At 42.6% G+C, this 25532-nt stretch overlaps 1 protein-coding gene across 1 annotated transcript in view; it reads left to right on the top strand.

Moving 5' to 3' along the window:
- The window catches only part of EGF (epidermal growth factor), a 70158-nt gene that overhangs the window by 23816 nt on the left and 20810 nt on the right, over nt 1–25532 (top strand). Inside the window, exons 7-15 of the mRNA XM_012766193.3 lie at nt 1460–1582; nt 2493–2618; nt 3759–3895; nt 6676–6824; nt 13985–14089; nt 15973–16196; nt 20346–20513; nt 21150–21299; nt 24341–24457. Of these exons, the coding sequence (XP_012621647.3) occupies nt 1460–1582; nt 2493–2618; nt 3759–3895; nt 6676–6824; nt 13985–14089; nt 15973–16196; nt 20346–20513; nt 21150–21299; nt 24341–24457 (1299 nt within the window). The remainder of the gene's footprint in view (nt 1–1459; nt 1583–2492; nt 2619–3758; nt 3896–6675; nt 6825–13984; nt 14090–15972; nt 16197–20345; nt 20514–21149; nt 21300–24340; nt 24458–25532) is intronic.

Genomic DNA, 25532 nt, shown 5'->3' with positions numbered 1-25532 from the left:
AGATTTCTTATTGAAGCTACCGTGTTTCCCCAAAAATAAGACAGGATCTTATATTTATTTTTCCTCAAGAAGACACCCTAGGGCTTCTTTTCAGGGGATGTGTTATTTTTTTTAAGTACAGTATAACAATCTACATTGATTCAAATATAGTGAAGTCGTCTTCTTCTGGAACATCATCATAACTTTCCAAACCCCAAATTCCATCCTGAATTTCTTGCGACTCTATTTCCTTTAGAACCACTGGCCCCAATCTCTCATGTCGAGCAATAGAACTCTCACAGGGCAGATGAGAAGGGCTGCTCGTCTTCTTTACTGCTCCGTAACGAATTGCATGGGTTGTGCAGATAAGCTGTGTAGCCATGCCCATCACTTATTTTCAGGGTAGGGCTTATATTGTGCAAATGCTTAGAAATCCTGCTAGGGCTTGTTTTATGGGTAGGTCTTATTTTCGGGGAAAAACGGTACTAGTGTAGCTAAGTACAAATGGATGTTTAAAATCCTGTGTATTATCTGGTCCTGTTTCAAAGATGACGGGGAATGGTCTACTCTGTGCTTATGAAACAGGCATATGAAATGGATGAATGACAATTAATTTCTTGGAAATTATCTGCTATCTTTTTGCCTGTCTATGAAACTTGCCCTTTTCCTAGTATCACAAGGTTTGCCTGTTGGCAAATACACAAAAGTGAATGATGTTAATGACAGGGGCCACTGTGTGCCAAGGCATAACACATATAATCTCATCTGACTTTCACAACTTCTGGAACGTTTATGGTACATGTTTCACCTTTAAATCTTTACTTTAGTTGGAATTTATTTTGATGTATGGGGTAGGGATTTAACTTTTCCCCCAAATCATTACTTTGTTATTTCTCTTCCATTTATTGACTGATCTTTCACATGCTCACTGACTTAAAATAACATCCAACACAGTACAATTCTTACGTGTACTCAAGTCTTCCAAAATAAGCTTTCTATCCTGTTCTATTACCCTCTGTCTATTCCTGCACCTGTTCCCCACTATTTTAATGATTGCACCTTTATCATACATTTTTGTATTTGTTCAGAGCCTCTCATTCTCTTCCTATACCTAACCACGCTCACGAAACGTCCTTAGTTTTTCTCACACATGTAATTTGTTTTCCAGATGAACTTGAGAATCACGGGTCAAGTTTCATTGAAAATATTTTGGAATTTTGGTGACTAATAACTTTAAAACTCTTATTTGATATAAAAGAAACTCAGAGGGAACTAGAGTCATTTTCCAAAATCGAAGGTCTGTCTTTAAGTTTCCTAGATCTGAATTTTTTTCTTTATTTGTATATCTCAAGCATTTCGTAAATGTTTGATCTTTATTTAACCTAGTATTTTTAGGATAGCATTTTTTATTAGCAACTGATTGTAATAAATGTTCCCAGACTTGATTTAACACTAATTTTTTACATTGTTCTTCATTAAGAATATGTTTCCTGTCCGGGCAATGTATCTGAATGTAGCCACGGTTGTGTTATGACATCAGATGGTCCCATGTGTTTCTGTCCTGAAGGCTCAGTGCTTGAGACAGATGGAAAAACGTGTAGTGGTAAGTTTGCTTACCTTTTGTTTCTTTGAAAAGATACATTTTCTAAGTGACACATAAAAATCGATCTTATTGCCAAAGGAAAATAGATTTTCCAATATTATACCTTGAAAGATACTTATCTTTCAGAAAAGTATATTTGAGGAAAAGAAACAAAAAAGATACTTGTCCAACAGATTGGCATAGAGCTTTAGATTGAGTTTTTTGGTTTTGTTTTGTTTTGAAGACAGCATAGTGCAGTGGTTATGGGCAAGGACTTTGAAGTTATGCAGCCCTGAGGTGGCATCGCCAGTTACTGGCAGCTTGGACTTGGGTCTAGTTACTTCCCCTCTCTTAGTTTCCATTTCTGCGTCTGCAGAGGGACTGATGCTTGCCCCCTGGATTACATGAGACGGCAGAAACAGAATGCTTTGCTTGTTCCTTGCACCTAATGAACACCTCTCTACTTTTATCTGCAGAGACTTAAGCATATAACTGGATATCACTCAAGATTAGCAAAAGAGTTTTATGTGGCTTTTTGATCTTTTAATAAAGAAAGCAAAAGAAGTCAAAAATGTAAGAGAGGAAAAAAATGTATTACTCTCTAGGAAGAGTTAGACCAGCTGCCAAACTCACCAAATGTATCTTTTATTCCACCCAGCTGCCAGTGTGCTTGTTCTTGAACTCACTGGCAGAACAAGAGGACAGGGACCACTGGAATGTGAAGGATTAACATCCAAGATGTTGGGTTAGAAGGAGGAGGGTGCCGTGACATTTTGCCTTTAATTTCTGAAAAATAACCTTGATTATAGCAGTAGAGATGATTGTATATGGTTTTGAAAATCAACATGTGGTTGGCTTATTCCAACACTTTGACGAGGAATTGTTATATTTTGAATGACAGAGCATCTTTACCAAGCAAATGTTTTTGTAGGCTGTTCATCACCTGATAATGGCGGGTGTGGCCAGCTCTGCATCCCTCTCAGCCCGGTGTCCTGGGAATGTGGTTGCCTTCCTGGGTATGGTCTACAACTGGATAAAAAAAGCTGTGAAGCTTCAGGTGAGTGCTGCTGTTGTCTGAAAGTGTGTCCCTTGCAAAAAGATTGCATGAAAACAACATTTCATTTAGAAAGATGGAAACTTGAATTGCTTTTGGCCTCTGGATAGAAAATCTGATTTTGTATTTTGAGAAATGCAAAACAAATCACATTGCAAATATGAATGATATAAATAACAACAACATTAATGATCATGTTTTTGAGAAATATTTCTAGGGTATTAATAATTAGCATGCACCAAAGATTTGCCATAATGTCAAGTATGGTATTGTCAGCATTTGAGAAAGTCATGACCAGAATGGTCTCAGAACACTTTATTGTTAAGAGATGCTTAATAAATAATTGTTGATTGATTTGATCTTCATCTCTCTGTTGAATATAAGAATCATAATACTTTTATAAATTTTGTCCTTTTCATATCCAAATTTAACATGAAGTTTGTATGCTTCGGCTGTTTTTTCATCTTCTGATATCACAGCTCTTTTTCCTTCAACCTTGTAAATCCAGCCTTGTAAATCTGGATTTATACCAAATTGATTTAGTCTTTTTTAAAAGTTCCTTTTGCTTAGCCTTATGCTGGGATAGCATGATGATGATTGCATGAGCTTGCCCTACAGAGACTTCAAGGCTGTTAATTTCTCAGGGCCTTAGTTAATAGAGCATAATCTTAGTCCTGAAAATTGTCAGGGGTCTTGTTATTAACTCAAATAATAAAAATTCCTCCCTTTCAGAAGTGCCCAGGCCAGGGAAGTTTTTTATCAGACGTGAATGTATACAATCTGTATAATCTGCTAATATTAATATTTTAGTACGTGTGAATCGGGGAGATGTACCGCCCTAAGACTTGCAGCGCTTAGCTGTGGTGTTGGTCATCTAATGCTAGCTCTTTCTATAAGAAATTTGCTTTTACAAGCAGCCATCTAGAGAGGGAAGATTCCAGTGATGAAATTCTGGCAATACGTCACTTTATGGAAGAGGAAGTCTTCCTGCCTGTCTTTTCCTGTGATGCAGTGGTGGGAAATTAAGAAAACAAGTACTGCAGAAATCGCAGAAGAGGGTGCAATGACAGGGAAGCGTCGGAAGTGCCTCTTGGGTTCTAAGGCAGATTTTAAATGTAGTCTTATTTGAAATTTGGTTGACAGGACCTCAACCATTTTTGCTGTTTGCCAATTCGCAAGACATTCGACACATGCATTTTGATGGAACAGATTATAGAACCCTGCTCGGCCAGCAGATGGGAATGGTCTTTGCCCTGGATCATGACCCTGTGGAGAATAAGGTATAGTTTTGCTACTCGAACAGATGTGGATGTGCTTTAAGGACAGAGTAGAGGATTTTATCCTAACAGATGACCTGGCCTACCTGAAAATCCTCTGCTAAGCTCCAAACGATTAGGCACAGAACAAGTTAAATATACACATAGGAGCCTCATCCAAGAAATTTTAAGGACTTTCCTGCCACCATAACCCGACCCTGGTCCTTGCTGTGATTCAGCCATTTTATCGGGATGATGGTGCCAGATCTTCAGTTTAGCTTCCTCTGTGGCAATGAGAGTGGGCGACTAGCACAGTGACGTGTGTGCAGGAGCTCCGAGACAGATTTTTGATGATTTGCTGGTAATAGTTGGAGAGTTTGGGGTTGGGACGTAGGAAGTAAGGGTTAGTCATCTGCATTTAATATGTGTCATTGAGGAAGGGATTCAGTGACCTCTTAACCATGACAATCAGGGCACGTAAGTGTTAAGGCTCCAAGTGGGAATGGCAGTCTACCTCGTAACAGTATTTACATAATAGTTTTACATAAGATTTTTTTGTATGTAATTTATAATTTCTAAATTATCAGCCCAATCAGCTGGCCATTGGTCTTTAATTTCTTAGCAGTATTTGTGCTAGGTTGGAATGTGCTGGAATATGCTTGAAATGATGGTGCAGTGTCCTTTGGAGACTAGTCACCCACTGATGATAAAGTTATATAGCTGTTAATCTCCTTCCATAATTATTTAACTATTACCACATGGTGCATTATGCCTAGAATTTTAAACTTTGTGCTTTTGTTTTTCACTGATTTGAAGCAGTCTGGGAATGGCCAAAAGAGACAGAGTGAAGCAAATTGATTCTGGGCTTAATAGGTGTGCATTGATAGCCAAATACAATTACTTTTGCAAGCTAATGTTTTGCAATTAAACACTAGCAAACAATTTTTCTTTCTTTTCCCTGAACTGAATCTATATGGCTCCATAGAACAATTACATTAGCAGAATAAAATAATGAATAGAAAACAATCAGTCCAAGATTAATTTATTACCAAACTAGTTTTTTTCCTGCACAGTCCATATTTTCACAGTGAGGTGTATAAGGAGATTTAGAATGAATTTAAGTTAGGTGGCTATTTTTCATTTCTCTGATCAGTATTCTCATTTTCTTGCTATTCAAACTGTGGTCTTTGAACCAGCAGCAAAACCTCACCTGGAGCTTGTTGGAGCCGCAGGCTCTCGGGCTGCACCCCTGACCACCGCCCCCGAGTCTGTAGCTTCACAAGATTCAGGTGGTTCACATGCACATTAGAGCTTGAGAAGCACAGCCACAGTGGAGCATTTTTAAATATAAGTACCAATATCTGTATTTATGAAAGATAATCTTTTCTGTTCTATCTAGAAAGAGGAATAACCCATTATTTAATGACTTACCACTTTTTGAATACTGATTGATTCTAGGTGTAGGTACATATATGTACTCAGAGTTGAAATTCAGCAATGCTATCATTAAATTGTCAGCTGAACCATAGCATTTTTCAACTCTCATGAAATTCTTGTACCTCTTTGATAGGCTGCATACTAGACTGAAAAAGAACTTTATGCCTGCAAGGTATGCTCTGTTAAACAACATGGATGCATTAAAGTGAAATTGTAGTCATGCATTGATAGTAGTGTATTGGGCAATTTCATCATTATGTGAACATCATAGAGTGCACTTACTCAAGCCTAGGTGGTCTAGCCTACTACACACCTAGGCTATAAGGTGTAGCCTGTTGCTCCTAGGCTACAAACCTGTACAGCACGTTACTGTATCGAGTATTATTGGCAGTTGTAACACAATGTTGAGTATTTGTGTAGCTAAACAGAGAAAAGCAATAGTAAAAATACAGTATAAAAGATTTTTTAAAAAATGTATACCTGTTTATGGCACTTACCATGAATGGAGCTTGCAGGACTGGAAGTTGGTCTGGGTGGGCGAGTGAGTGGTGAGTGAGTGTGACGTCCTCGCACCTTACTATACACTGCTGGAGGCTTTATAAACACTGTACACTTAGACGACACTAAATTCATTTTTTAAAAAAGTTATAGTGCTATGATGTTATGAAGACTGTGGTGTCACTAGGCAATAGGGGTTTTTCAGCTGTTACAGTTTTCTGGGACCGGTATTGAATATGCACTCCATCAACTGAAGGTCAGGAAGCCTCATACGGCACGTGACTATATAAGGTTAGAGATGAAAGGAACCTTAGCAAATATCTAGTATAACTTCCTCATGTTTACAGTTGAGAGAACTGAGGTTAAACAATTCAGTCAAGGCAATTTAGCAAATAAGTGGCAAAACTGGGAGAGGGACCCATGCCTCCCGACTTGTAGTGAAATGGAGTGCTTTGGACCGAGCAGTAGAAGATGCAGCCCAGCTTGTCGCCTTCATTAAACTGCAAATCATTGCTCCCTTTCAGAAGCCACTAAGGTTCATGCACAATGGCACACTGACCAATGATCAGAGATTGATAAATTAACAGACAGGGCTAAAGATTTATGTATGCATATCATGTAACCGACTGAGCTTGTCTTTTTATCTCCATTTACCACTGAGGAAACATATTCTAAGACATTAAGTAACTTGTTTAAGGTTCCACATATGTGGGAAGCAACATAGTTGGAGAGTAGTTGTAGGTGTCGTTATCTCCAAAGCCAGACTCTACGATGACACTTTGCAGCCTAAAGGTTTGCTAGCCCCATTTGTGAATATTCCACATTAGTCTTTTGAAACAAGTCAGAAATGCCTGTGTTCTCTTCTGTAGATGTACTTTGCCCATACAGCCCTGAAGTGGATAGAGAGGGCTAATCTGGATGGTTCCCAGCGAGAGAGGCTCATTGAGGAAGCGGTAGGTGTTCCAGAAGGTCTTGCCGTGGACTGGATCGGCCGCAGGCTCTACTGGACAGACAGAGGGTATGTTTCCTGCTTTAGTGCGGAGCTGCGTGGGATGGGAGTGAGGGGATAGGTAATAGTGCCGGCTTCATCCTCCACTTTGAACACAGATAAATATTGCTGGCACTTGGCTGGGATTGGGGGAAAGAGGCCCCCACTGCTGTCCCTATGTCCCCTCTCCCCTATGCCCTCCCCGCCCCAAGCAGGGCACTGCTCCTTTCATCACGGTTGGATGTATATCCACGGGAGGGCTTTGAGAATGAAGAAAGTAGCATGTGTTTTTGTAGTTGAGGTTGCTGTTAACAGAGAACCCCAAGCCTGCCTGAAGAGCACCTGCCATGGATATGAGGCCCTCGCCCAGGTCACGTGGGAGATGGGCTTGCCTTAGCTGGGGAGATGAGGCCCATTTCTCCAGCAAAAACTTAATACCTATGCTTGGTGTAAATATCAGTACAAAAAATATTATAAGGCCACACATAAATGCTACATGGAGGGTATATACTCCCCAAGGGGCAAGGATCAGCTAGCCCAGCCCCAAACCCTCCCCTTATGAGTGAGAAATGTAAGGCGCAGAGAGGTTAGGTGTGTTATTCAAGATTACACAGCATGCGAGGGACATGTCTGGGACTAGAATCCCGGCACTAGCTCTCTGTTAAGCAAGCGCGAGGGAGACAGGAGAGTGTGTGCGGTGGAAGAACTTTCCAGTTGGTGGGAAGCTGCAGAGCCAGAGTGGGTTCCACCTGCCCTTAGGGCTGAACCCCAGAACAGAAGGGGGTGGGGGTCGGGTGGCGGATAGGGCAAGAGGGAGGAGGACAGACGAGGTGGATCCCTAATGTGTGCCCGGGAGAGCCGGCCTTCTGCCCCAGCACTGCCGGAGGCGACACTGCCCATGGTCCCTCTCGGGACAGCACCAGGGGTGCGGGGCCTTGTCTCAGAGCAGCTGAAAGCCCGAAAGGGGAATGGTGGCCGTCCTGGACATCCAGTCCCCGCGAGCCGGCTCAGCGAGAGGGGGGAATGACTGCCTCCGGAGAGCAGCTCCTGCACAGAGGGAGAAGTGCCGGGACTGGGTTTGCGAGCTGGGGGCTTTTACACCCCAAGATCTCTTTGAATCTGCAAAACCCGTGGGAAACAAGCAGGTTTTCCACAGTGAGCCCGGCGAGCATTAGGATGTGCACTTATCAGTAAGATGGCCCTCTGTATCCACGGTGAGCGTATTGTCTCGAGTTCACTCTTTCATTCATTGATTTGTTCGTCTAACCCTACCGTCACCTCTTTATTATTTGGGTGTGTGTTTACGGAATGACTGCAGGGCCCAGGCACTGTGCTAAGGGCTTTAGACTCATGACACCATTAAATCCCCAAACAGTAAGTTTTCCTATCTCTGGTGTAAAGATTTACAAAATGATCATCACAGAGGTGATATAACTCTCCTAAGGTCTGGAATTGGAACTGGGGCGCGACCTTTCCAAAGCTTCTGTCCCTGAGATTCTCGGGCAGACTCTGCCTCCCGGCCAGAGTGGATTTAGCTCCTGCTTGCCCCAGACGTGGGACAAATGAAAACCGACTTCAGTGGTAGCGCTTATAAAACTCATAACAACGGCCTCCTCTGTTTGAGCTGACGTGAAAGAGTATTTTAAACATCAGCTGAGCGTAACAGCAGAGCCGTCCTCGGCTGCTCTCGAGAGTGAAAGCATTGCGGGCGCAGCAGGTGTCGGCCGCTCTGCGCTCTCCGGCCCTCAGCCGTCGGTCGCCGGGTCTTGTCATGTTCCCACGTTCACACGACACGGCTGACGGTGACACAGCTTGCTTAAGAGCACGCGGCACCTGCCACGGAGGTGACACCTTCAGGAGAGTAAGGACCCGCCTCCCCGCAGAGTCAGAGCCCAGAGCCTCTAGTTCCTTGACTTGAGCGATGACAAGCCCTTCCTAAGTCTTCTCCCCTCTAGGGTGGCTGCTAAAAGGAAAACCCTTCATTTGTCTGGAAATGAGAGGTTTGGAGTTTTAAAACCTCAGTATTACCTAGAAATTGGACTTAAACAACGGGAGATTCTAATCTCTTGATATTAGGCTGCGAAGTGACGCTTCGCTAATTCAAAGAGCCAAAATGGGGTGGATGCTTAACAGTCCACACTGGCCTGGGAAAGGCAGGTTCGAGTTAACATCTAACTGTTCGAAGGAAGCTAATTGATAATTCCACAGCTATTAGTTAGTGTTACAGAATCCTGATTGCTAAAGTCAATTGCCTAGCCAAAAAAAAAAAAAATCAAGAGAGTAAAAGTATATTATAAGATATCTGCTTACTGTGGGGCACGGTGACAACGCCATTACAAGATGGCGCCGATTTCCGGTGGCCCGCCTGTAGTAAACAAGTTCAGCGCATGCGCAGAGTAAGTCCTGGCCTGTTCTATAAGTATGCATATGAAGGATCTTAGCTTGGCCTATCAGTAATAACCCTCGCGCGCTTTTAACCTATCCCCATCACTTCCCCCCTTCCTTAGAGTATATAAGTGTGTGAGAGCTTGTGCTCAGGGTCTTCCGCATCATGTAAGTCTAAAGGGAACCCCATTAAAGCACTGTCAGAAGAACTCCAGTTGCCGCGTCTTCCTTGCTGGCGAGGCGGGCGCGACAAGTGGTGCCGAAACCCGGGACTTGAAACAACTTTGAGGCACCAGCGGGAGACGACCTCGATAGAGGTAGAGTTCAGAACTGACGCGTGGGACGGAACCGAATTCGGACCTTTGCTGACCAAGGCAGGCGTGAGAGCGGGAGCGGGAGCGGGAGCGGGAGCGGGAGCGGGAGCGGGAGCGGGAGCGGGAGCGGGAGCGGGAGCGGGAGCGGGAGCGGGAGTCAGAGCGCCGGAGCGAGAGTCAGAGCAAAGAAGAAAAGGGAGAGAAAGAAGAAAAGGGAGAGAAAGAAGAAAAGGGAGAGAAAGAAGAAAAGGGAGAGAAAGAAATGTAAAATCTGAAGAAATTAAAGATACTGCTATTCAAACAATAGATTTAGTTTCTCAAGAGACTGGAGAAAATGAGGCAGATATTCAGGCAGTTGATAGTGAAGTTGGACTTAAAAAGGAAGACAGCCAAGAGAAATTGGGAAAAGATGACAAAATTCAAAAAGATGTGATTAGCGATACAAGTAATGTGGTAGGAATAAATGAAGCGGTAGATGTTGTTCAGCTGAGGATACTCAGAGTAATGATAGGGAGGAGCCAGACCAAAACAAGTCAGCGGGAGCTCGTTTATCAGGCCCCACGTTGGACACGCAGAGTAGTAAACTGGAGGGAAATAGATCCTTCTCCTTGAAGGGGACTTTGTGTTTTGTGTGGGGTTAACGGAAGCTGCACGGACTTGGCCCCCCTGTCCATTGGTGGCTGGGGGTATGGCAGGGAATGCTAGTTTCGCATGGAATCTTAGCGACTCTTTTGAAGGTTCTGTGAGGGTGATTGCGGGAGGGCGAAACTCGACCTTTGCCCCTACACCTGTCTGTGTTTGGCCCCCGTTTATCTGGGTGGTATCCGCGGAAAAACCCTCTGGTACACATGTGAACTGTTCCTCTAATACGTGCCATTATACATTGTGTTAGAATGCCACGTCTCACCCCTCTGCCATTGTTACCCGCTTGCCTAGATACATTCCTGTTTCTGTTAAAGCTCCTAGCTCTATGACTCTGTTTCGGTCTTGCAGCCACGGCTGTCTTGCTGCTTGCTGCGGCTGGCGGCGGGCTGTGGGCCATCTGTAGGCTGCAGGCCTAGAGACAGAGGGACCATGTGGTATTGGCACAGGCATTTGCTGCGCTTGAACTGGGACAGCCTACACAGGTGTGGTTGACCATGCTAAAAGGTTAGCCTAGTTTTGGGTTGCACCCGCTCCTACCCCCGGGTATTTTGGCAGACATGGCCTTTGCACTCTGAGGGATTTCTCCCATTGCACCAGATAAGGCATGTCTCCTATCCCACAGCCAGCCTTTGCACACCTCCGAGTTTTGCTCATTGCACGAGGTAAGGTGGTTGCTGGTGAAAGTGAGGCTCTGCAACCTTGATCGCACGGTCGAAGGACGGTGCTGAACGGTTGCTCAGCTCTCATTAAATTAATAAAACAGGGGGAGATGTGGGGCGCGGTGACAACGCCATTACAAGATGGCGCCGATTTCCGGTGGCCCGCCTGTAGTAAACAAGTTCAGCGCATGCGCAGAGTAAGTCCTGGCCTGTTCTATAAGTATGCATATGAAGGATCTTAGCTTGGCCTATCAGTAATAACCCTCGCGCGCTTTTAACCTATCCCCATCACTTCCCTCCTTCCTTAGAGTATATAAGTGTGTGAGAGCTTGTGCTCAGGGTCTTCCGCATCATGTAAGTCTAAAGGGAACCCCATTAAAGCACTGTCAGAAGAACTCCAGTTGCCGCGTCTTCCTTGCTGGCGAGGCGGGCGCGACAGCTTACTTATTCTTTTGAGGTAACAAAAACTACTATAAGGTAAAAATAACTCTTCTAGGGTCTTGGTGGATAAGTCTGATGCCGGTAGTGGCGTGGGTTTTCCTTTTGGAGGAGCCCGCAAACGCAGCCATCCCTGCGATCTCACTGCGGCACTGGGGTTTGAGAGTCGCTTTCTGGCTGACTCAGAGGAGCAGAGTTAATTAGGTGGACACCTTGGGCAGCTTTGAAAGTGAATCCCAGCCATCCTGCCTGGAGACCGCTCTGCAGTCGGGAGCTGACGTGGGTCTCCCTTCTCACCACCCAACTCCTGCTCCAAACAGTCAGAATTTAGAGTTGATGCAACAATGAGATTGGAAGTGACAGTTCTCTCTCCCCTGGTCACAAGCAAGTGGCCTCAGAGTTCCTTCCCTCCCACCAAGAGGCTCGGTGGCAGTTGTGTCTGGGTGGGGACAGAATTTGGCACATTGAGTTCAAAAACATCTCCCACCCAGCAGCACGCTTCCTACCACCACTGCAGCTGCCGGCAAGACCATCGTTTAGAAGCGGCGCTGCAGTAGAAAAGGTTTCAGCTTATCCACGGCCTCATTCGCACCACGGCCCTGCCCCAGCACAGGCTCCGAGCTGCCTCTGCCTTTGCGCTTGTCCTGCGTGTAGCCCGAGGGTGCGTGTGAAAGCCCCGTCCCCACCTGGTGGCTGCAAAGTAGACTTGAGGAGGCCCCTGGAGGTCTCCTTAGCACTCTGCCTGATGGGAGCCGAGGATGGTCCTGCTCTGTTCCTGGGCAGGCCGGTTCAGATAGACATTGCCCACCAGAGCAAGGCGGGCCCTTAGCAGATGTTTGTTGAATGAATTAAAGATGGTTATATTTTCTAGTTTGCACTTGGGCGCTGTGTGGGGGAAGGGAGGATCTCAGCCCTACTGGTGCCCGAGTCCTGCCTGCCCAGGAAGCTGCTCTGAAGCCCAGTGGTGTCACAGAGCCACATTTAGTGTTTGAATCCATCAGTTTTCTCGATGCCCACTGCTACCCTCCCTCTCAGCACTGTCATCTCTTGCCCGCCTGCCCTCTCCACATGTGAGCCACAGCAAACTTTCCCAAGTGAGATGACGGCTGTCCCATATTCTTTAGGTCTCGGGACATTAGGATTTTGTACACGCGCTTTCCTCTGCTTGGGGTGCTCCTGCCCCTGCCCCCCACCTGGCCTGGCCACCACCTTCTCATCTGGGTTCATATTATTGTCCCAGGAACCCTTCTCTGACCCCTGCTGGGTGGGGCTGCCACCCGCTCCCCTCCCCCCAGTTATTCTTTGCAGCCTTGTCCTTAGCACTTCCCTTCCCTGCTGTGTTGCGATCCCCTCCCTCCCTCCCCTCCTCCCCACCCTCCCCCTGTTCCCACCTGCCTCCCTTCTCCCCTCCCTCTTCCCCCTCCTTCCAGTTGAACTTTGAGCTCTATGATGACGGGGAGGAGAGCGTTTTTGTTTCCTGTTGTGTTCCATTGCTTACATCAATCTCCAGCAGCAGTAGGTAAATATTTGACAAACAAATAGAAAAATTAGGAAATAAGAATTTTCTTATTTTTATAAGAATTTTGGCCAGATTTCAAAGGGATATTTTTTTAAATGTAAAGATTAGGCCATTCTCAGGCTAGTGTTGCTGGGGATAAAAAAAAAAGAGAGAGAGATTAGGCTGTACATGGTGGTTCACGCCTGTAATCTTAGCACTCTGGGAGGCCAAGGTGGGAGGATCCCTTGAGGCCAGAGCTTTGAGACCAGCCTAGGCAACCTAATGAGACCAGGTCTCTAAAAAAAAAATTAAAAAAATTAGCCAGGCACGATGGCACACCTGTAGTCCCTGCTACTTGGGAGGCAAGGCAGGAGGATCACTTGAGCCCAGGAGTTCAAGGTTGCAGTGAGCTATGATGGCACCACTGCACTCTAGCCTGGGCAACCGAGCAAGACCCTATCTCAGAAAAAAAAAAGTAAAGATTAGCAAATAATATTTCAGTACAATCAGCCCTCTGTATCTGCAAGTTCTGCATCCTTGGATTCAACCAACCTCAAATTGAAAATATTAAAAAAATTAAAAATAAGATAAATAAGAAATAATGCAGTAAAACCACTATCTGCATGGCATTTACATTGTATTAGGTATTATAAGTAATCTACAGATGATCTAAAGTATATGGGGGGACATGCACCAGTCATATGCAAATGCTACAGTGTTTTACATGAGGGACTTGGGCCTCGGCAGATTTTGGTGTCATAGGGTGTTCTGGAACGAGTTTTCCACAGATACCCAGGGCAACTGTACTCTCTTGCCGGAGAATCATATGGAAGAAACTTGAAGCTAGCATACATTTCTACGTGCTGTCCTTGTGCGAGTGTGTCTCCCTCCTCCCCATGATCCGAGCCCAAAGCTGATACCTCCCCTGCCTCCAGCTTCAAGCAGGAGGTGGGAGGTTGTGAAGAGAATGTACCTGCCTGGCTCCTGACACTGTCTCTTCTTACCTTATCCTGTCGCTGTGTATTTTAATTGCCTGGGATAAATATTGGGATGCTAATTAAAAGATTGCATTTTAAAAAATTAAATGTGTGTGCTTGTTGGTGCTGTAATACTGTATCTGCGTGCGTGTGAACGCACAGGGGAGGTGGTTTGGAAAGCCTGTCTTTGTATTCCAGGAACAGGGAAAAGGAATATTTTTGCTTAAAAAGTAAAGTTGCTATGACAAACCTCTTTATATTACATACATTTTAGGAAATCTCTCATTGAAGGGAGTGATTTAAATGGAAAACATCGAGAAATAATCATTAAGGAGAACATCTCTCAGCCTCGAGGAGTTGCTGTTCATCCGGTGGTCAAGTAGGTATTTGTGAAGATAAGGCACCTTTTGGCAGAGGCCACGTGACAGTTCCTGCCCGATGTGCTAGTGTCCAAATCTGTCTTAAGACTTCAGGTGTTCAGTGGAATCAGAAACCAAGAGAATCCATGAGATTTGTTCAAATCTTCAGAAACGACATGGCTAGCATGAATTCCTCTTCTTTTTAATGTCCTTTGATTTTCTTTTATTGTTAATATGTCCTTTTATTTTAAGCAAATTAAATTTTTTTGAAAAAAGTAATGGGCTGTAATTCATTAACTGATTAGAATTAAATCCATAAATCTACTTTCTTTAAAAATCTTCATTGTTGTTTTTTGAGGAGGAAAGGATATTTGGATTGTATGACTTATGAATTCTATTTAGAAAAATCCTAAGATGACTTTAAGTGACAGGTTATTCCTAGATTTTGGACAAGAGAAAATAGAAACTATGAAAGATTAAAAGTCTGTCCCATTAATTGTGAATTAATGACCTGGGTTAAAGGTTATAATTAAGGAAAATAAAGGATTCTTCCTACTTGTTAGAAAGCCAAGACAAAAACCAAGACTATTTTATTCACAATGGAAATTTCACGCTGGCCTGTGGGAGATAATATATTGGCAGTGACTGATAATTGGTTTGGAGCCACCCAAGTGACGTAACTATCTCTAAACAGACCAGTAAAAAATATTGAGACATATTGACTTCAAAAAAAATATGCCCAAGCACCTGATTTTAAGGGACTTAAAATTAACTGAATTAATGGAGTATATTGTATAAAACCGGATAAGAGAAAACTATCTTCTTCCCTTTACATTGTAGTTTTACACATGTAGTTTTACGTATGCTAACAAGAATGGGCTAGGATTCTATTGCATTTTGAAGCACAAACACTAATTTAAGAATATTCAGCTTTCTCTTTGGCCAGGTGAGATGGCTTACTCCTACAGTCCTAGCACTTTGGGAGGCTGAAGTGGGAGGACTGCTTGAGGCCAGGAGTCCAAGACCAACCTGGGCACCATATACAAACTCCACTTCTATTAAAAAAATAAGCTGGGCATAGTGTCACACGCCTGTAGTCTGAGCTACTGGGGAGGCTGAGGCAGAAGGATTGCTTGAGCCCAGGACTTTAAGGTTGCTGTGAGCTACAATGATGCCGCTGTACTCTCACCTGGGCAATAGAGTTAGACCCTGTCTCAAAAAATCAAAACGAAACAAAACAATGTTCATGTATCACACTTTCAATTAGTCATATTCTGCAATATTGATTGATTGATTGATTGAGACAGAGTCTCACTCTGTTGCCGAGGCTAGAGTGCTGTGGCGTCAGCTTAGCTCACAGCAACCTCAGACTCCTGGGCTCAAGCAATCCTCCTGCCTCAGCCTCCTGAGTAGCTGGGACTACAGGCATGCGCCACCATGCCTGGCTAATTCTTTATATATATATTTTTTAGTTGGCCAATTAATTTATTTCTATTTTTAGTAGAGATGGGGTCTTGCTCTTGCTCAGGCTGGTTTCGAACTCCTGACCTTGAGTGATCCTCCTGCCTCGGCCTCCCAGAGTGCTAGGATTACAGGTATGAGCCACTGCACCTGGCTCCAGCCCAATTTTTAAAACTAATTTCTTTTTTATCTAATGATCTGAGCCTTAATTCAGCATTTATTGTCCAAGCTGCTTTACATATAGACAAGATGATTGTTCTGCTTTTGAAAATTATTTGTCCAATATACAGTGCTCTATTTTCTCCTTCTGTATTCCTTAGGGTATACTTTAGTATACACTTTAGTATATCCTGCAGTGGTTTATATTGATGTTTTCAATGATGAAAGGATGGAAGAATCTTTTCATGCAGGTATTATTTGTTGTGTGCTTTCTTGATTAAAGGAGATTATTCTGGACTGATATGGGGATTAATCCACGAATTGAAAGTTCTTCCCTTCAAGGCTTTGGCCGAGTGATCATAGCCAGCTCTGATCTGCTGGAGCCCAGTGGAATAACGATCGACTTCTTAACTGACAAGTTGTACTGGTGCGATGCCAAGCAGTCTGTGATTGAAATGGCCAATCTGGATGGTTCAGAACGCCACAAACTTGCCCAGAACGATGTAGGTGAGGCTTTGGGCAGGGCGATTTCTTCATTTTGACTGAGCACTGATGAATGTTAAATACTAATTGTATTTAAACACACAACACACACACACACACCCTTAACCATATAGTGAAAAAGGAATAGAGACAGACAGACTTCTCCATGGAATCATGAGCAAAAAGGATTACTATTGGAATATTGGGTAAAAAACTGTTGTATAATCATTTCTCTTTTTCAAGATTTTCTAAAATGAGAATGAAAATATTAAAATTTTCTAAATTTCTTTAGGAATAAGAACTTGGTTAGCTATTCTCATTTCTTATGTTCTAGAAAATGTCTTTCACAGCAGTGAGAACATCACTTTTAGGCATTAAGGAATCTCAATTGATAACATGTGAAAAGATTAATAAATGTTATTTATTAATTGTTTTTAACAATTAAAACAATTGTTTTATAATTGTTTTTCCCTATTGTATTTTCAGATTTTGCATGGGTTGTTATGTGTTTTCATAACTATCTTTAAAACATTGTAGCCTATGCTGTTAGAAGTACATATGACTATAATAAGCATTGCGTAATTCATTTTGACTCAGGAAATCTGCAAAGACAGTATTTGAACTGGGCCATGTGATAAATAGGTGGTGATGAAAAGTTATAAGGCTACAAAAATTGGTCTTTACATGTTAGTACTGCCAGGGTATGTTGTCTGGACTTAATTCTGAATTTAGCAGGGAGCCATTGAATGTTCTTGAGCTTCAAACATGTTTGATAAGATTGGTATCTCAGGAAAGCCAGTTAGGCAAACTGTAAAGGTTGGCTTGGAATTTGGAGAGAAGGAAATCTGTTAGGAAGCTATACGGTGGTTGTCCAAGCAACAGTTAATGAAGGCTTGAGATAGAACATTGTCATTTAAAAGTGGAATGGAGGATTAGGGTATTGAAAATCATTGTGGATGATAAATTGAGAGGATTTAGGCCGGGCGAGGTGGCTCACGCCTGTAATCCTAGCTGTCTGGGAGGCCGAGGCGGGCGGATTGCTCCAGGTCAGGAGTTCAAAACCAGCCTGAGCAAGAGCAAGACCCCATCTCTACTATAAATAGAAAGAAATTAATTGGCCAACTGATATATATATAAAATTAGCCGGGCATGGTGGCACATGCCTGTAGTCCCAGCTACTCGGGAGGCTGAGGCAGTAGGATCGCTTGAGCCCAGGAGTTTGAGGTTGCTGTGAGCTAGACTGACGCCACGGCACTCACTCTAGCCTGGACAACAAAGCAAGACTCTGTCTCAAAAAAAAAAAAAAAAAAAAAAAATTGAGAGGATTTGGTAACAGATTGGACATAGAAATGAGAACTAAGGAAGTGTTGAAGATGGACTGGAGATTTAGAAACTGGTTAGGAAGATGAAAAATGTGGTCTCTCTTGCTTAGGAAGAAGCTACCAAACGAATGGTCTGTATAAGACATTTGTTTTGCCTTTTCTGTTTGGTTTTAGAGGTAATGAATCTCTAAATTTCTATTGTACATAGAATAGATTAAGATAAGTATAATTTTAAAATTTATATATTTCTATGATTCTGTAAAAATGAAAGATACACTTCACAATAAATGATAAGCATATCCATTCATGCACTAAATGGAAATGCAGTATAGAGTAAACAAATGTGATTTCTGTGAAGTTAGAGAGTCCAGTGGGGGAGTCACACATTATGAAAAAAAATACATCACCCAAATAAATGTAAAATTGTAGCTTTGACATAAGAGGGTAGAAAGGGATTGGGAAAGTCTTAACCAGAATGGAAAATACCATATTCTAAACCAAAAAGCATAGCAGATATTTTGTGAATAATTTGTATTGCTACTATAATCTATGACTAATGCAACTTCCTATTGAAGGCCATGATCAAATCATTTTATAGTAAATTATCTAAATAACCATTCCCATCATTACAGTGCCACCTGCTGGTATATCTGTGGTGGCTTCTCTGCCAGTTCAGGATTTTTAAGGTAAAGAGAGAGTGGATGCTATGTGCTGTCACCCAGAAATGATAAGTGTGAGGTAATGCATTTGTTGATTGACTAGATTTAACCATTCCACAATGTATGTATACTTCAAAACATCATGTTGTATATGACAAAGACACATAATGTTATCTGTCAGTTTAAATATATATATTAAAAAGACTGAAGGAATTCTTAATTCAAGATGCAATTAATTGTGGCTCTTCTATAAACAAGAAATAAGGAAGATTATGTCTAGTGTCAGACATTTGTGTGCTAAAACACTGTAGCTAATTCTCACATGTGCTCCAACATGGATGAACCCTTTAGAACATTATGCCAAGCGAAACAAGCCTGTCAAAAAAGACAAGTCCTGTACAATTCCACTTACTTGAGGTATCTAAAATAGTCAGAGTCATAGGAAAAGAAAGCAGAATGGTAGTTGCCAGAGGTTGAGGGGAGGAGGAAATGGGAAATTGTTTAATGAGTTCAGAGTTTCAATTTTGCAAGACGAAATGTTCTGGAGGTTGGTTGCATGACACTGGATAAATGTATTTACCACTACTTAACCATACACTTAGAAATGGTTAAGATGATAAATTTCGTGTTATGCTTTTTTTCCCACCACAATAAAAAGAACTTTAGCTATGCAAAAAATTCCGTTGCTGTATTTATGCCTTTAATTTTGGACAGAAGGCTAGAGACTGAAATGAATCTTAATAACCCTGGTCAGTAATGATGTGTGGAGATTTGTCACCAGGACAGGTCATTTGAGTGTGTGCCAGTAGGGGGCGATACTCATTCTAATCCATCACATCCATTGCTCATTTTTTTTTTGAGACAGAGTCTGGCTTTGTTGCTCAGGCTAGAGTGAGTGTCATGCCGTCAGCCTAGCTCACAGCAACCTCAAACTCCTGGACTCAAGTGATCCTTCTGCCTCAGCCTCCCGAGTAGCTGGGACTACAGGCATGCGCCACCATGCCCGGCTAATTTTTTCTATATATATTAGTTGGCCAATTAATTTCTTTCTATTTATAGTAGAGACGGGGTCTCACTCTTGCTCAGGCTGGTTTCGAACTCCTGACCTTGAGCAATCTGCCCGCCTCGGCCTCCCAGAGTGCTAGGATTACAGGCATGAGCCACCACGCCCGGCCACATCCATTGCTCATTTGCAAACAGATTGGCTTGTGGGAGCATGAGCAGACATGGTGGAAGCTTCCAAACTTGGGCCTCCTTAGCTTTAGTCTTGAACCTCTTGAGAATATAGCATATTAAGACATTTCCTTGTTTATTATCATAAATATTTAATACCTCATCAGAGCAGTTCAAGTGGCGTGAAGAGGTGGGTTTGGTTGAGGTGGGCTCAGTAGGAGCCATGAAAATGGAGGCAGCAGATAATAAATGACTCTTTTTCAAAAAACTTCGCTAAAAAGGGAAGGAAAGAGACACAGAGAAGCTAGAGTGTTAAGGTAGTGAAGAAATGGAGATGGGAGAGAGGATGGGGACAGCCTGGGGGCAGAATGCAGAGGGAAGGAGTGGGAGAAGTGGGTGACTGTTTCCGGTCCAGGTCCTGGAGAAGAAGAGAAAGGTGCCACCAGGGACACAGGTCCATGGACGAATATTAAATAAGCAGAGAGAGAGGAAAGGAGGTAGGGACTAATGCAGAGACATGAGCTGGTGATGATCGGAATTTGGGAGACTTATTCAATGACCCCAAATTTAAAAAAAAAAAAAAAAATCCTACAACAGCCTGTGCATTTGGTCTACTGTTGATTACTGCCATTCCAAAGACAAGGAGCCTAAGTCTAAGAGCAGTAAAATAACTTACTCAGTTTTAGTCTATAAATAGTGACAGATGTAGTGAGCCCAGAAATCTCCCACCTTGTCCTCTTCTAGTGCCACCGTCTGCTCACATTCTCCTACTCTCCACATGCTGGGTGATGATGGGCTTTGCCCTGACCTCATACCACCAGGCCCCCATTCCAGAACTCGGTTCCCTCATCACGTGGGCTCTCCTTGAGGCGAGCGTAGGTCAATGGCGTGTACCCTGCTGAGCCGCTGTAGTAAAGAATTGACGTAGTGTAGTGCAGCGTGTAAGTTTCAAGCCTTGTTCTTTTGTGAATAGTCACAAAGACCATGAAGGTGTATTAATGGCTTTGAGTTGTTTTCAGGTCACCCATTTGCCATAGCTGTGTTCGGAGATCATGTGTGGTTCTCGGATTGGGCCATGCCATCGGTAATAAGGTTGAACAAGAGGACTGGCCAAAACAGGGTACGTCTCCGCGGCAGCATGCTGAAGCCCTCATCACTGGTTGTGGTTCATCCACTGGCAAAACCAGGTACGCTGGAGGTGTTACACAGTCTTTCCTTGGCTGGGATCTGTGACCTTTTTAATTTTTTTACTGGCAGGCTGGGGGGGGGGGCGCAGGGGGAATTTGCTGTTTTCCCTAATCTGTGTAGATGTTAAGCTTTTGTAAGATAAGGACTTTGTTTAAACTAAGACAATCTGGTAGTTTGGTAACTTAGGCTCTATGCCAATTTGGTAATTTGGGTTTTCTCCCACCAATTTCATCTCTTCTTTTCCTGAACAGTTTTTACTTACCTGCCACATTTCAAAGACATTTAGGTTACAGGCACTAAGGGCAGGCAATTTAGATACGCCATCCCCAAGAGTGCCAGCGAGTGAGTCTCAGCCAGGTGTACGCAGATTGTCCTGTGGCAGTCTGATTAGATTGTGAGTCAGGCAATAGGAATTGCAGCTGAGCAAAAGTACTGCCCAGACTCAATAAGTGCTTGTAAGGTAATAACAGTCTGGGTTTGTCTTAGAACCAGGGGCTCTTCTGAAATAGCTCTTGATACACCCTCTGTTAAGATACGGTGAGTTTCCCTCCCCAGAAGTTGTGGGCTGTGATTTGCATTGGTGGCTTCCTTTTCATCTGCAACCTATCTGTGAATCTGCCTTTTTTCTCTGCTAGGAGCAGATCCCTGCTTGCATCAGAACGGAGGCTGCGAACAGATTTGCGAAGCGAGGTTTGGAACTGCTTGGTGTTCATGCCGTGAAGGTTTTATGAAGGCCCCAGATGGGAAAATGTGTCTGGCTCTGAACGGCCATCAGATACCAGCAGGTAATATGATAAGTTATGTAGCAAATTATCTGACCTTGGCTCAGGAATAGCTTTATATCCATCCCTGTGCTTTTGCTGATTTTTAATATTTTATATTATTCAAAGCTTCTCTGTTTTTAGGAATGCTGAGAGTTTGTTTTCCTCTGATGAGTTTATTACAGATTACCTTTAGTTGGGTGGGGTGGGGCCAGGCTTAGAAATAAATGCCAGAAGTTTATCACGTCACAAAAATATTTGGAGATAATTTTTTTAGAAGTGATATGTTCTCAATTTTAGAGGTAGTTATATACAATCTCATCCCTTACAACATGAAAAGTCTTAATTTGGAAAGTAAAGTCCTTTGTAAAAAATAACTTTTGGATGTCAAACAACTCTGAAAAATCCAACTTGGGGAAGGCTTGTGATCCACTTTTTTACAAACTAAATATGACTTTGAGGAAGAGAAAAGAAGAGTGAGCCAAGGGTCATGTGTAATCAGTGGGCCTGATTTGCTCCCTTGAATGCGTACCCAAATAATTGAGGCATGTGTGGATTTATCTCCTGATTTCTTTCTACCAAAAGTATACCACAGATGAGTTAAATTTTATTAAAATGTTTTATTTTATAGTTTATACTTATCTGGTAGGCATGCTATAATATGTTAGGTGACAGACAACAAATAAATGGATCGATCTATGCATGGACAGAATTGGATATTTTGAATTTTCAGAATTAATTGTTACCTTAGGTCAATAGTTTCCCAAGCATGTTAGTCTCAGGACCCCTATATAGTCTTATAAGTTATTGAGAACTCTAAAGAGTTTTCATGTGGTTTATACCTATTAATATTTGTGATATTAAAACTTAAAAACAAAATATTTGTTTATTTAGAGACAGAGTTTCACTCTGTTGCCCAGCTAGAGTGAGTGCCGTGGTGTCAGCCTAGCTCACAGCAACCTCAAACTCCTGAGCTCAAGCAATCCTCCTGCCTCAGCCTCCCAAGTAGCTGGGACTATAAGCATGCGCCACCATGCCTGGCTAATTTTTTATATATATATATTTTTAGTTGGCCAATAAATTTCTTTTTATTTTTTTTAGTAGAGACGGGATCTCGCTCTTGCTCAGGCTGGTCTCGAACTCCTGAGCTCAAATGATCCAACCACCTTGGCCTTGGCCTCCCAGAGTGCTAAGATTACAGGCGTGAGCCACCACGCTGGGCCAAAACAAAACTTTTAAAATGTCTGTTAAAATTATAGTAATATCTGGGTGCAGTGACTCATGCAGGAGGATTGCTTGAAGCCAGGAGTTCAAGACCAGCATGGGTAACATAGTAAAACCTCAACTCTACAAAAAATTAAAAAATTAGCCAGGCATAGTGGCCTAAACCTATAGTCCCAGCTACTTAGAAGGCTGAACTGGGAAGATCACTTGGACCCAGGAGTTGGAGGTTACAGTGAGCTGTGATCATGCCACTGCACTCCAGCCTGGGTGACAGAGTGAGACCTTGTCTCAAAAATAAACAAATAAAAATAAACAACAATTATGACAAATCCATTATCTATTAACATAACACAATTTTTAATAAAAATAACTGAAATAAGTAGTTTTCCAAAGCAAAGAATAGGTAGTGGGCAGAGTCGCATTGTTTTACATTTATATCTTTAATGTCTGGCTTAGTAGAGGGAAGCTGGGTTGTCATATCTACTTGCATCTTAAATCTGTCATGTGTTGTTTTGGTCAAAGTCTATAAAGAGAATCTATTTTTCTGCAAGAAAAAAACCAAACAACCCAGGAACTCTGGCCTCACACATACATAGGGATGGAAAAGGGAGAATTATTTAATAGCCTTTGAGTTGTCTTTTTTGGGTATTGCTTTTTGGATACTATGCCAGAAACTCCTAGACAGACAGTAGTTTCCTAAAGCTTACTTGCTTGTGGAATCTGACCTTGGCAACAGATACTGCCAGTTGTTCTCCTTGAAGTAATAGGCTCACTTCATTTTTGAGAAAATATCTGCCAAATACCCCATCTCCATAGCACAGTTCTTCAGTCATTTTTTCAAGTAAAAATCATGTTCCATGAAAGAAGAGGCAAGTTTCAACTCGCAATTCAAAAATCACTGAAGTGCTTCTCCCGCAGATAACCACGATACCTTCAATGTGCACTGACCGTGTTTCTGTGTATTTTCCATTTCATTAAACTACCTATTAAAAAACCATGTAGTCAATGCGAGAAGTTTAAAAATTATTAATTCTTATTGCTTTATCATGATCTTCTTGTGAAACTGATTTTTTGTTGTTGTTGTTGAAGAGCATAGTTGCTGGTAGAGTTTGCTGTCACTGCCTTGGTGACAGCAAGCTGCTATGGCACCAGCAGTGGTACCCACCTTTGCTTTTGCCGTCAGGCTATGAATGTGAACACAGTGAAAAGAGGCAAATAACATCACAGTATTATTTCAAAAAGAATTTCAACCTATAGTGCTGGGGAGTGGGAGCCCAGGGCTCTGTGGAATACAGTTTAGAGCACTGCTCTCTTCGAGAACCCATGTCTCCCATGTTCTGGGAGTGGAAGGGGGAGGGTGCCTGGATCTTACACCTGTATTAAATCATGGTCTGTTTATGCCCTTTCATACCTTAAAATGCAGGTGGAGTCAGGCTTTCCCACAATAAGTGGGAAAGCAGCCTAAAGGAGGAGGGTGTATGGGAGACAAGTTGGGGAGAGCATCTCACTCTTTTGTCCTTGCCTAATGCTGGGCTATGATTATGAGCTGATTATGTTTATAAGGATTTTGGTATTTTACTCTTGATTTTTGCCAATCCTAAAAGAGTCCTTTCTTCCCCTCCGGCTCCCTGCCCCTGAGGCCGTCAAGTGCACTGGGTGAAAATGAGCAGTTGTGGGATATTGGGGTGAGGTTTTCTAAGTCATCAAAACCAGTTTCCCTAAATCCTCTTACTGTAAGAATGAGTGAACTCACAACCAATGAACAGCCATAAATATAAATTAAATCAAACTTTCCTGGAAACAGAAAAGCTAAATTAATTGCATCTGTTGACCTTCACCAGGTGGCGTAGCTGATATACGCAACCAAGTAACACCACCGGACACCTCCAAGACTAGAGTGTCGGAAGACGACATTACGGAAGTTCAGGACACGCTGGTTGTGGAGATCATGGTGTCAGGTACGAATGACTGGTTCTCCGATACAGCTTTGCTTCCAACAATTTCCATTCTACCAATGAGAAAGTTCTGGATTCTCTCTCTGACTTAATGTTGGCTAAATCTACAGAAGGCTAATGAAGCCAACCCTGGACAGGCCCTTCTTCTCTCCCGAATGGCGAGCCTGAGACGGAGGGCTCTGTATTAGACTGGACACGAGCTGCACATGTTGACTCTTTGGACTCAGTATTCTTTTAAGAACTATAAATTGGAAACAAAGGTGAAAAACAGGGCAGAACAGATTCGTGTGCCTTCCTCCACACCTAGTATTCTCGGTATGTGGCCCATCTGGCTGGACTTCATTAGCATGAAAAGTTGATAGTAATTGATAAGCAAATATAGGTCGGTTGCTTTGACGGCAGCAGACAGTCCATGAACAACAAATATTAGAATTCTTTTCTTCTGTTGTGCACATTTATCACCAAATACCAAATAAGTTTTTCAGTGTGTAACCACTTTAGGGAACCTAAGTCTTTTATGTTATATTCACTCCTGAGGCCAGGGGGTTTCAAACTGGGCTTAGCTCAGCTCTGCAAACCCCACCCCTGTACTCAAGGTCACTGCCTTTAATTTTGAAACATTTTATTTATTTATATTACTGAGTAACATTTTATTTTAACAAAACATCTGTGGCTAAAAAAAATAAAATAAAATAAAAGCTCAAAAAAAAAAAGCCCAAAACTTGAAAACTTCATTTTACTGACAAGGCCTGCTGCTGGGATCTCTTCTAGTGTGATAAGGTAGCTCTTACTCAGATTGTCATGGTATCTTTCTTCTTTATCCCCTTATTTAAATATGTGTAATATTTTAAAATTCTTGATCAAAGGATTTTTTTAAAATCACCTTTTCTTCTAGTCCTTACAACCATTGTGGGGAGTTGTCACCCACGTTTTAGAGAGGAGGAATGTGAGCACGGGCACTCCCTCCAGAGCTGGTCTGTAACAGGAAGAACCTTGGCTCCAGCCCATCCCTCCTACAACTGCATAACCATTGTTCTACCGTATGCACAGCTCCCTGGGGGTTTGCAAATTACCAGAT

This window comes from Microcebus murinus, chromosome 27 (genome assembly GCF_040939455.1).
Source record: "Microcebus murinus isolate Inina chromosome 27, M.murinus_Inina_mat1.0, whole genome shotgun sequence".
In the NCBI taxonomy this organism is placed as follows: Eukaryota; Metazoa; Chordata; class Mammalia; order Primates; family Cheirogaleidae; genus Microcebus; species Microcebus murinus.
This window is presented reverse-complemented; position numbering and strand designations above follow the sequence as displayed.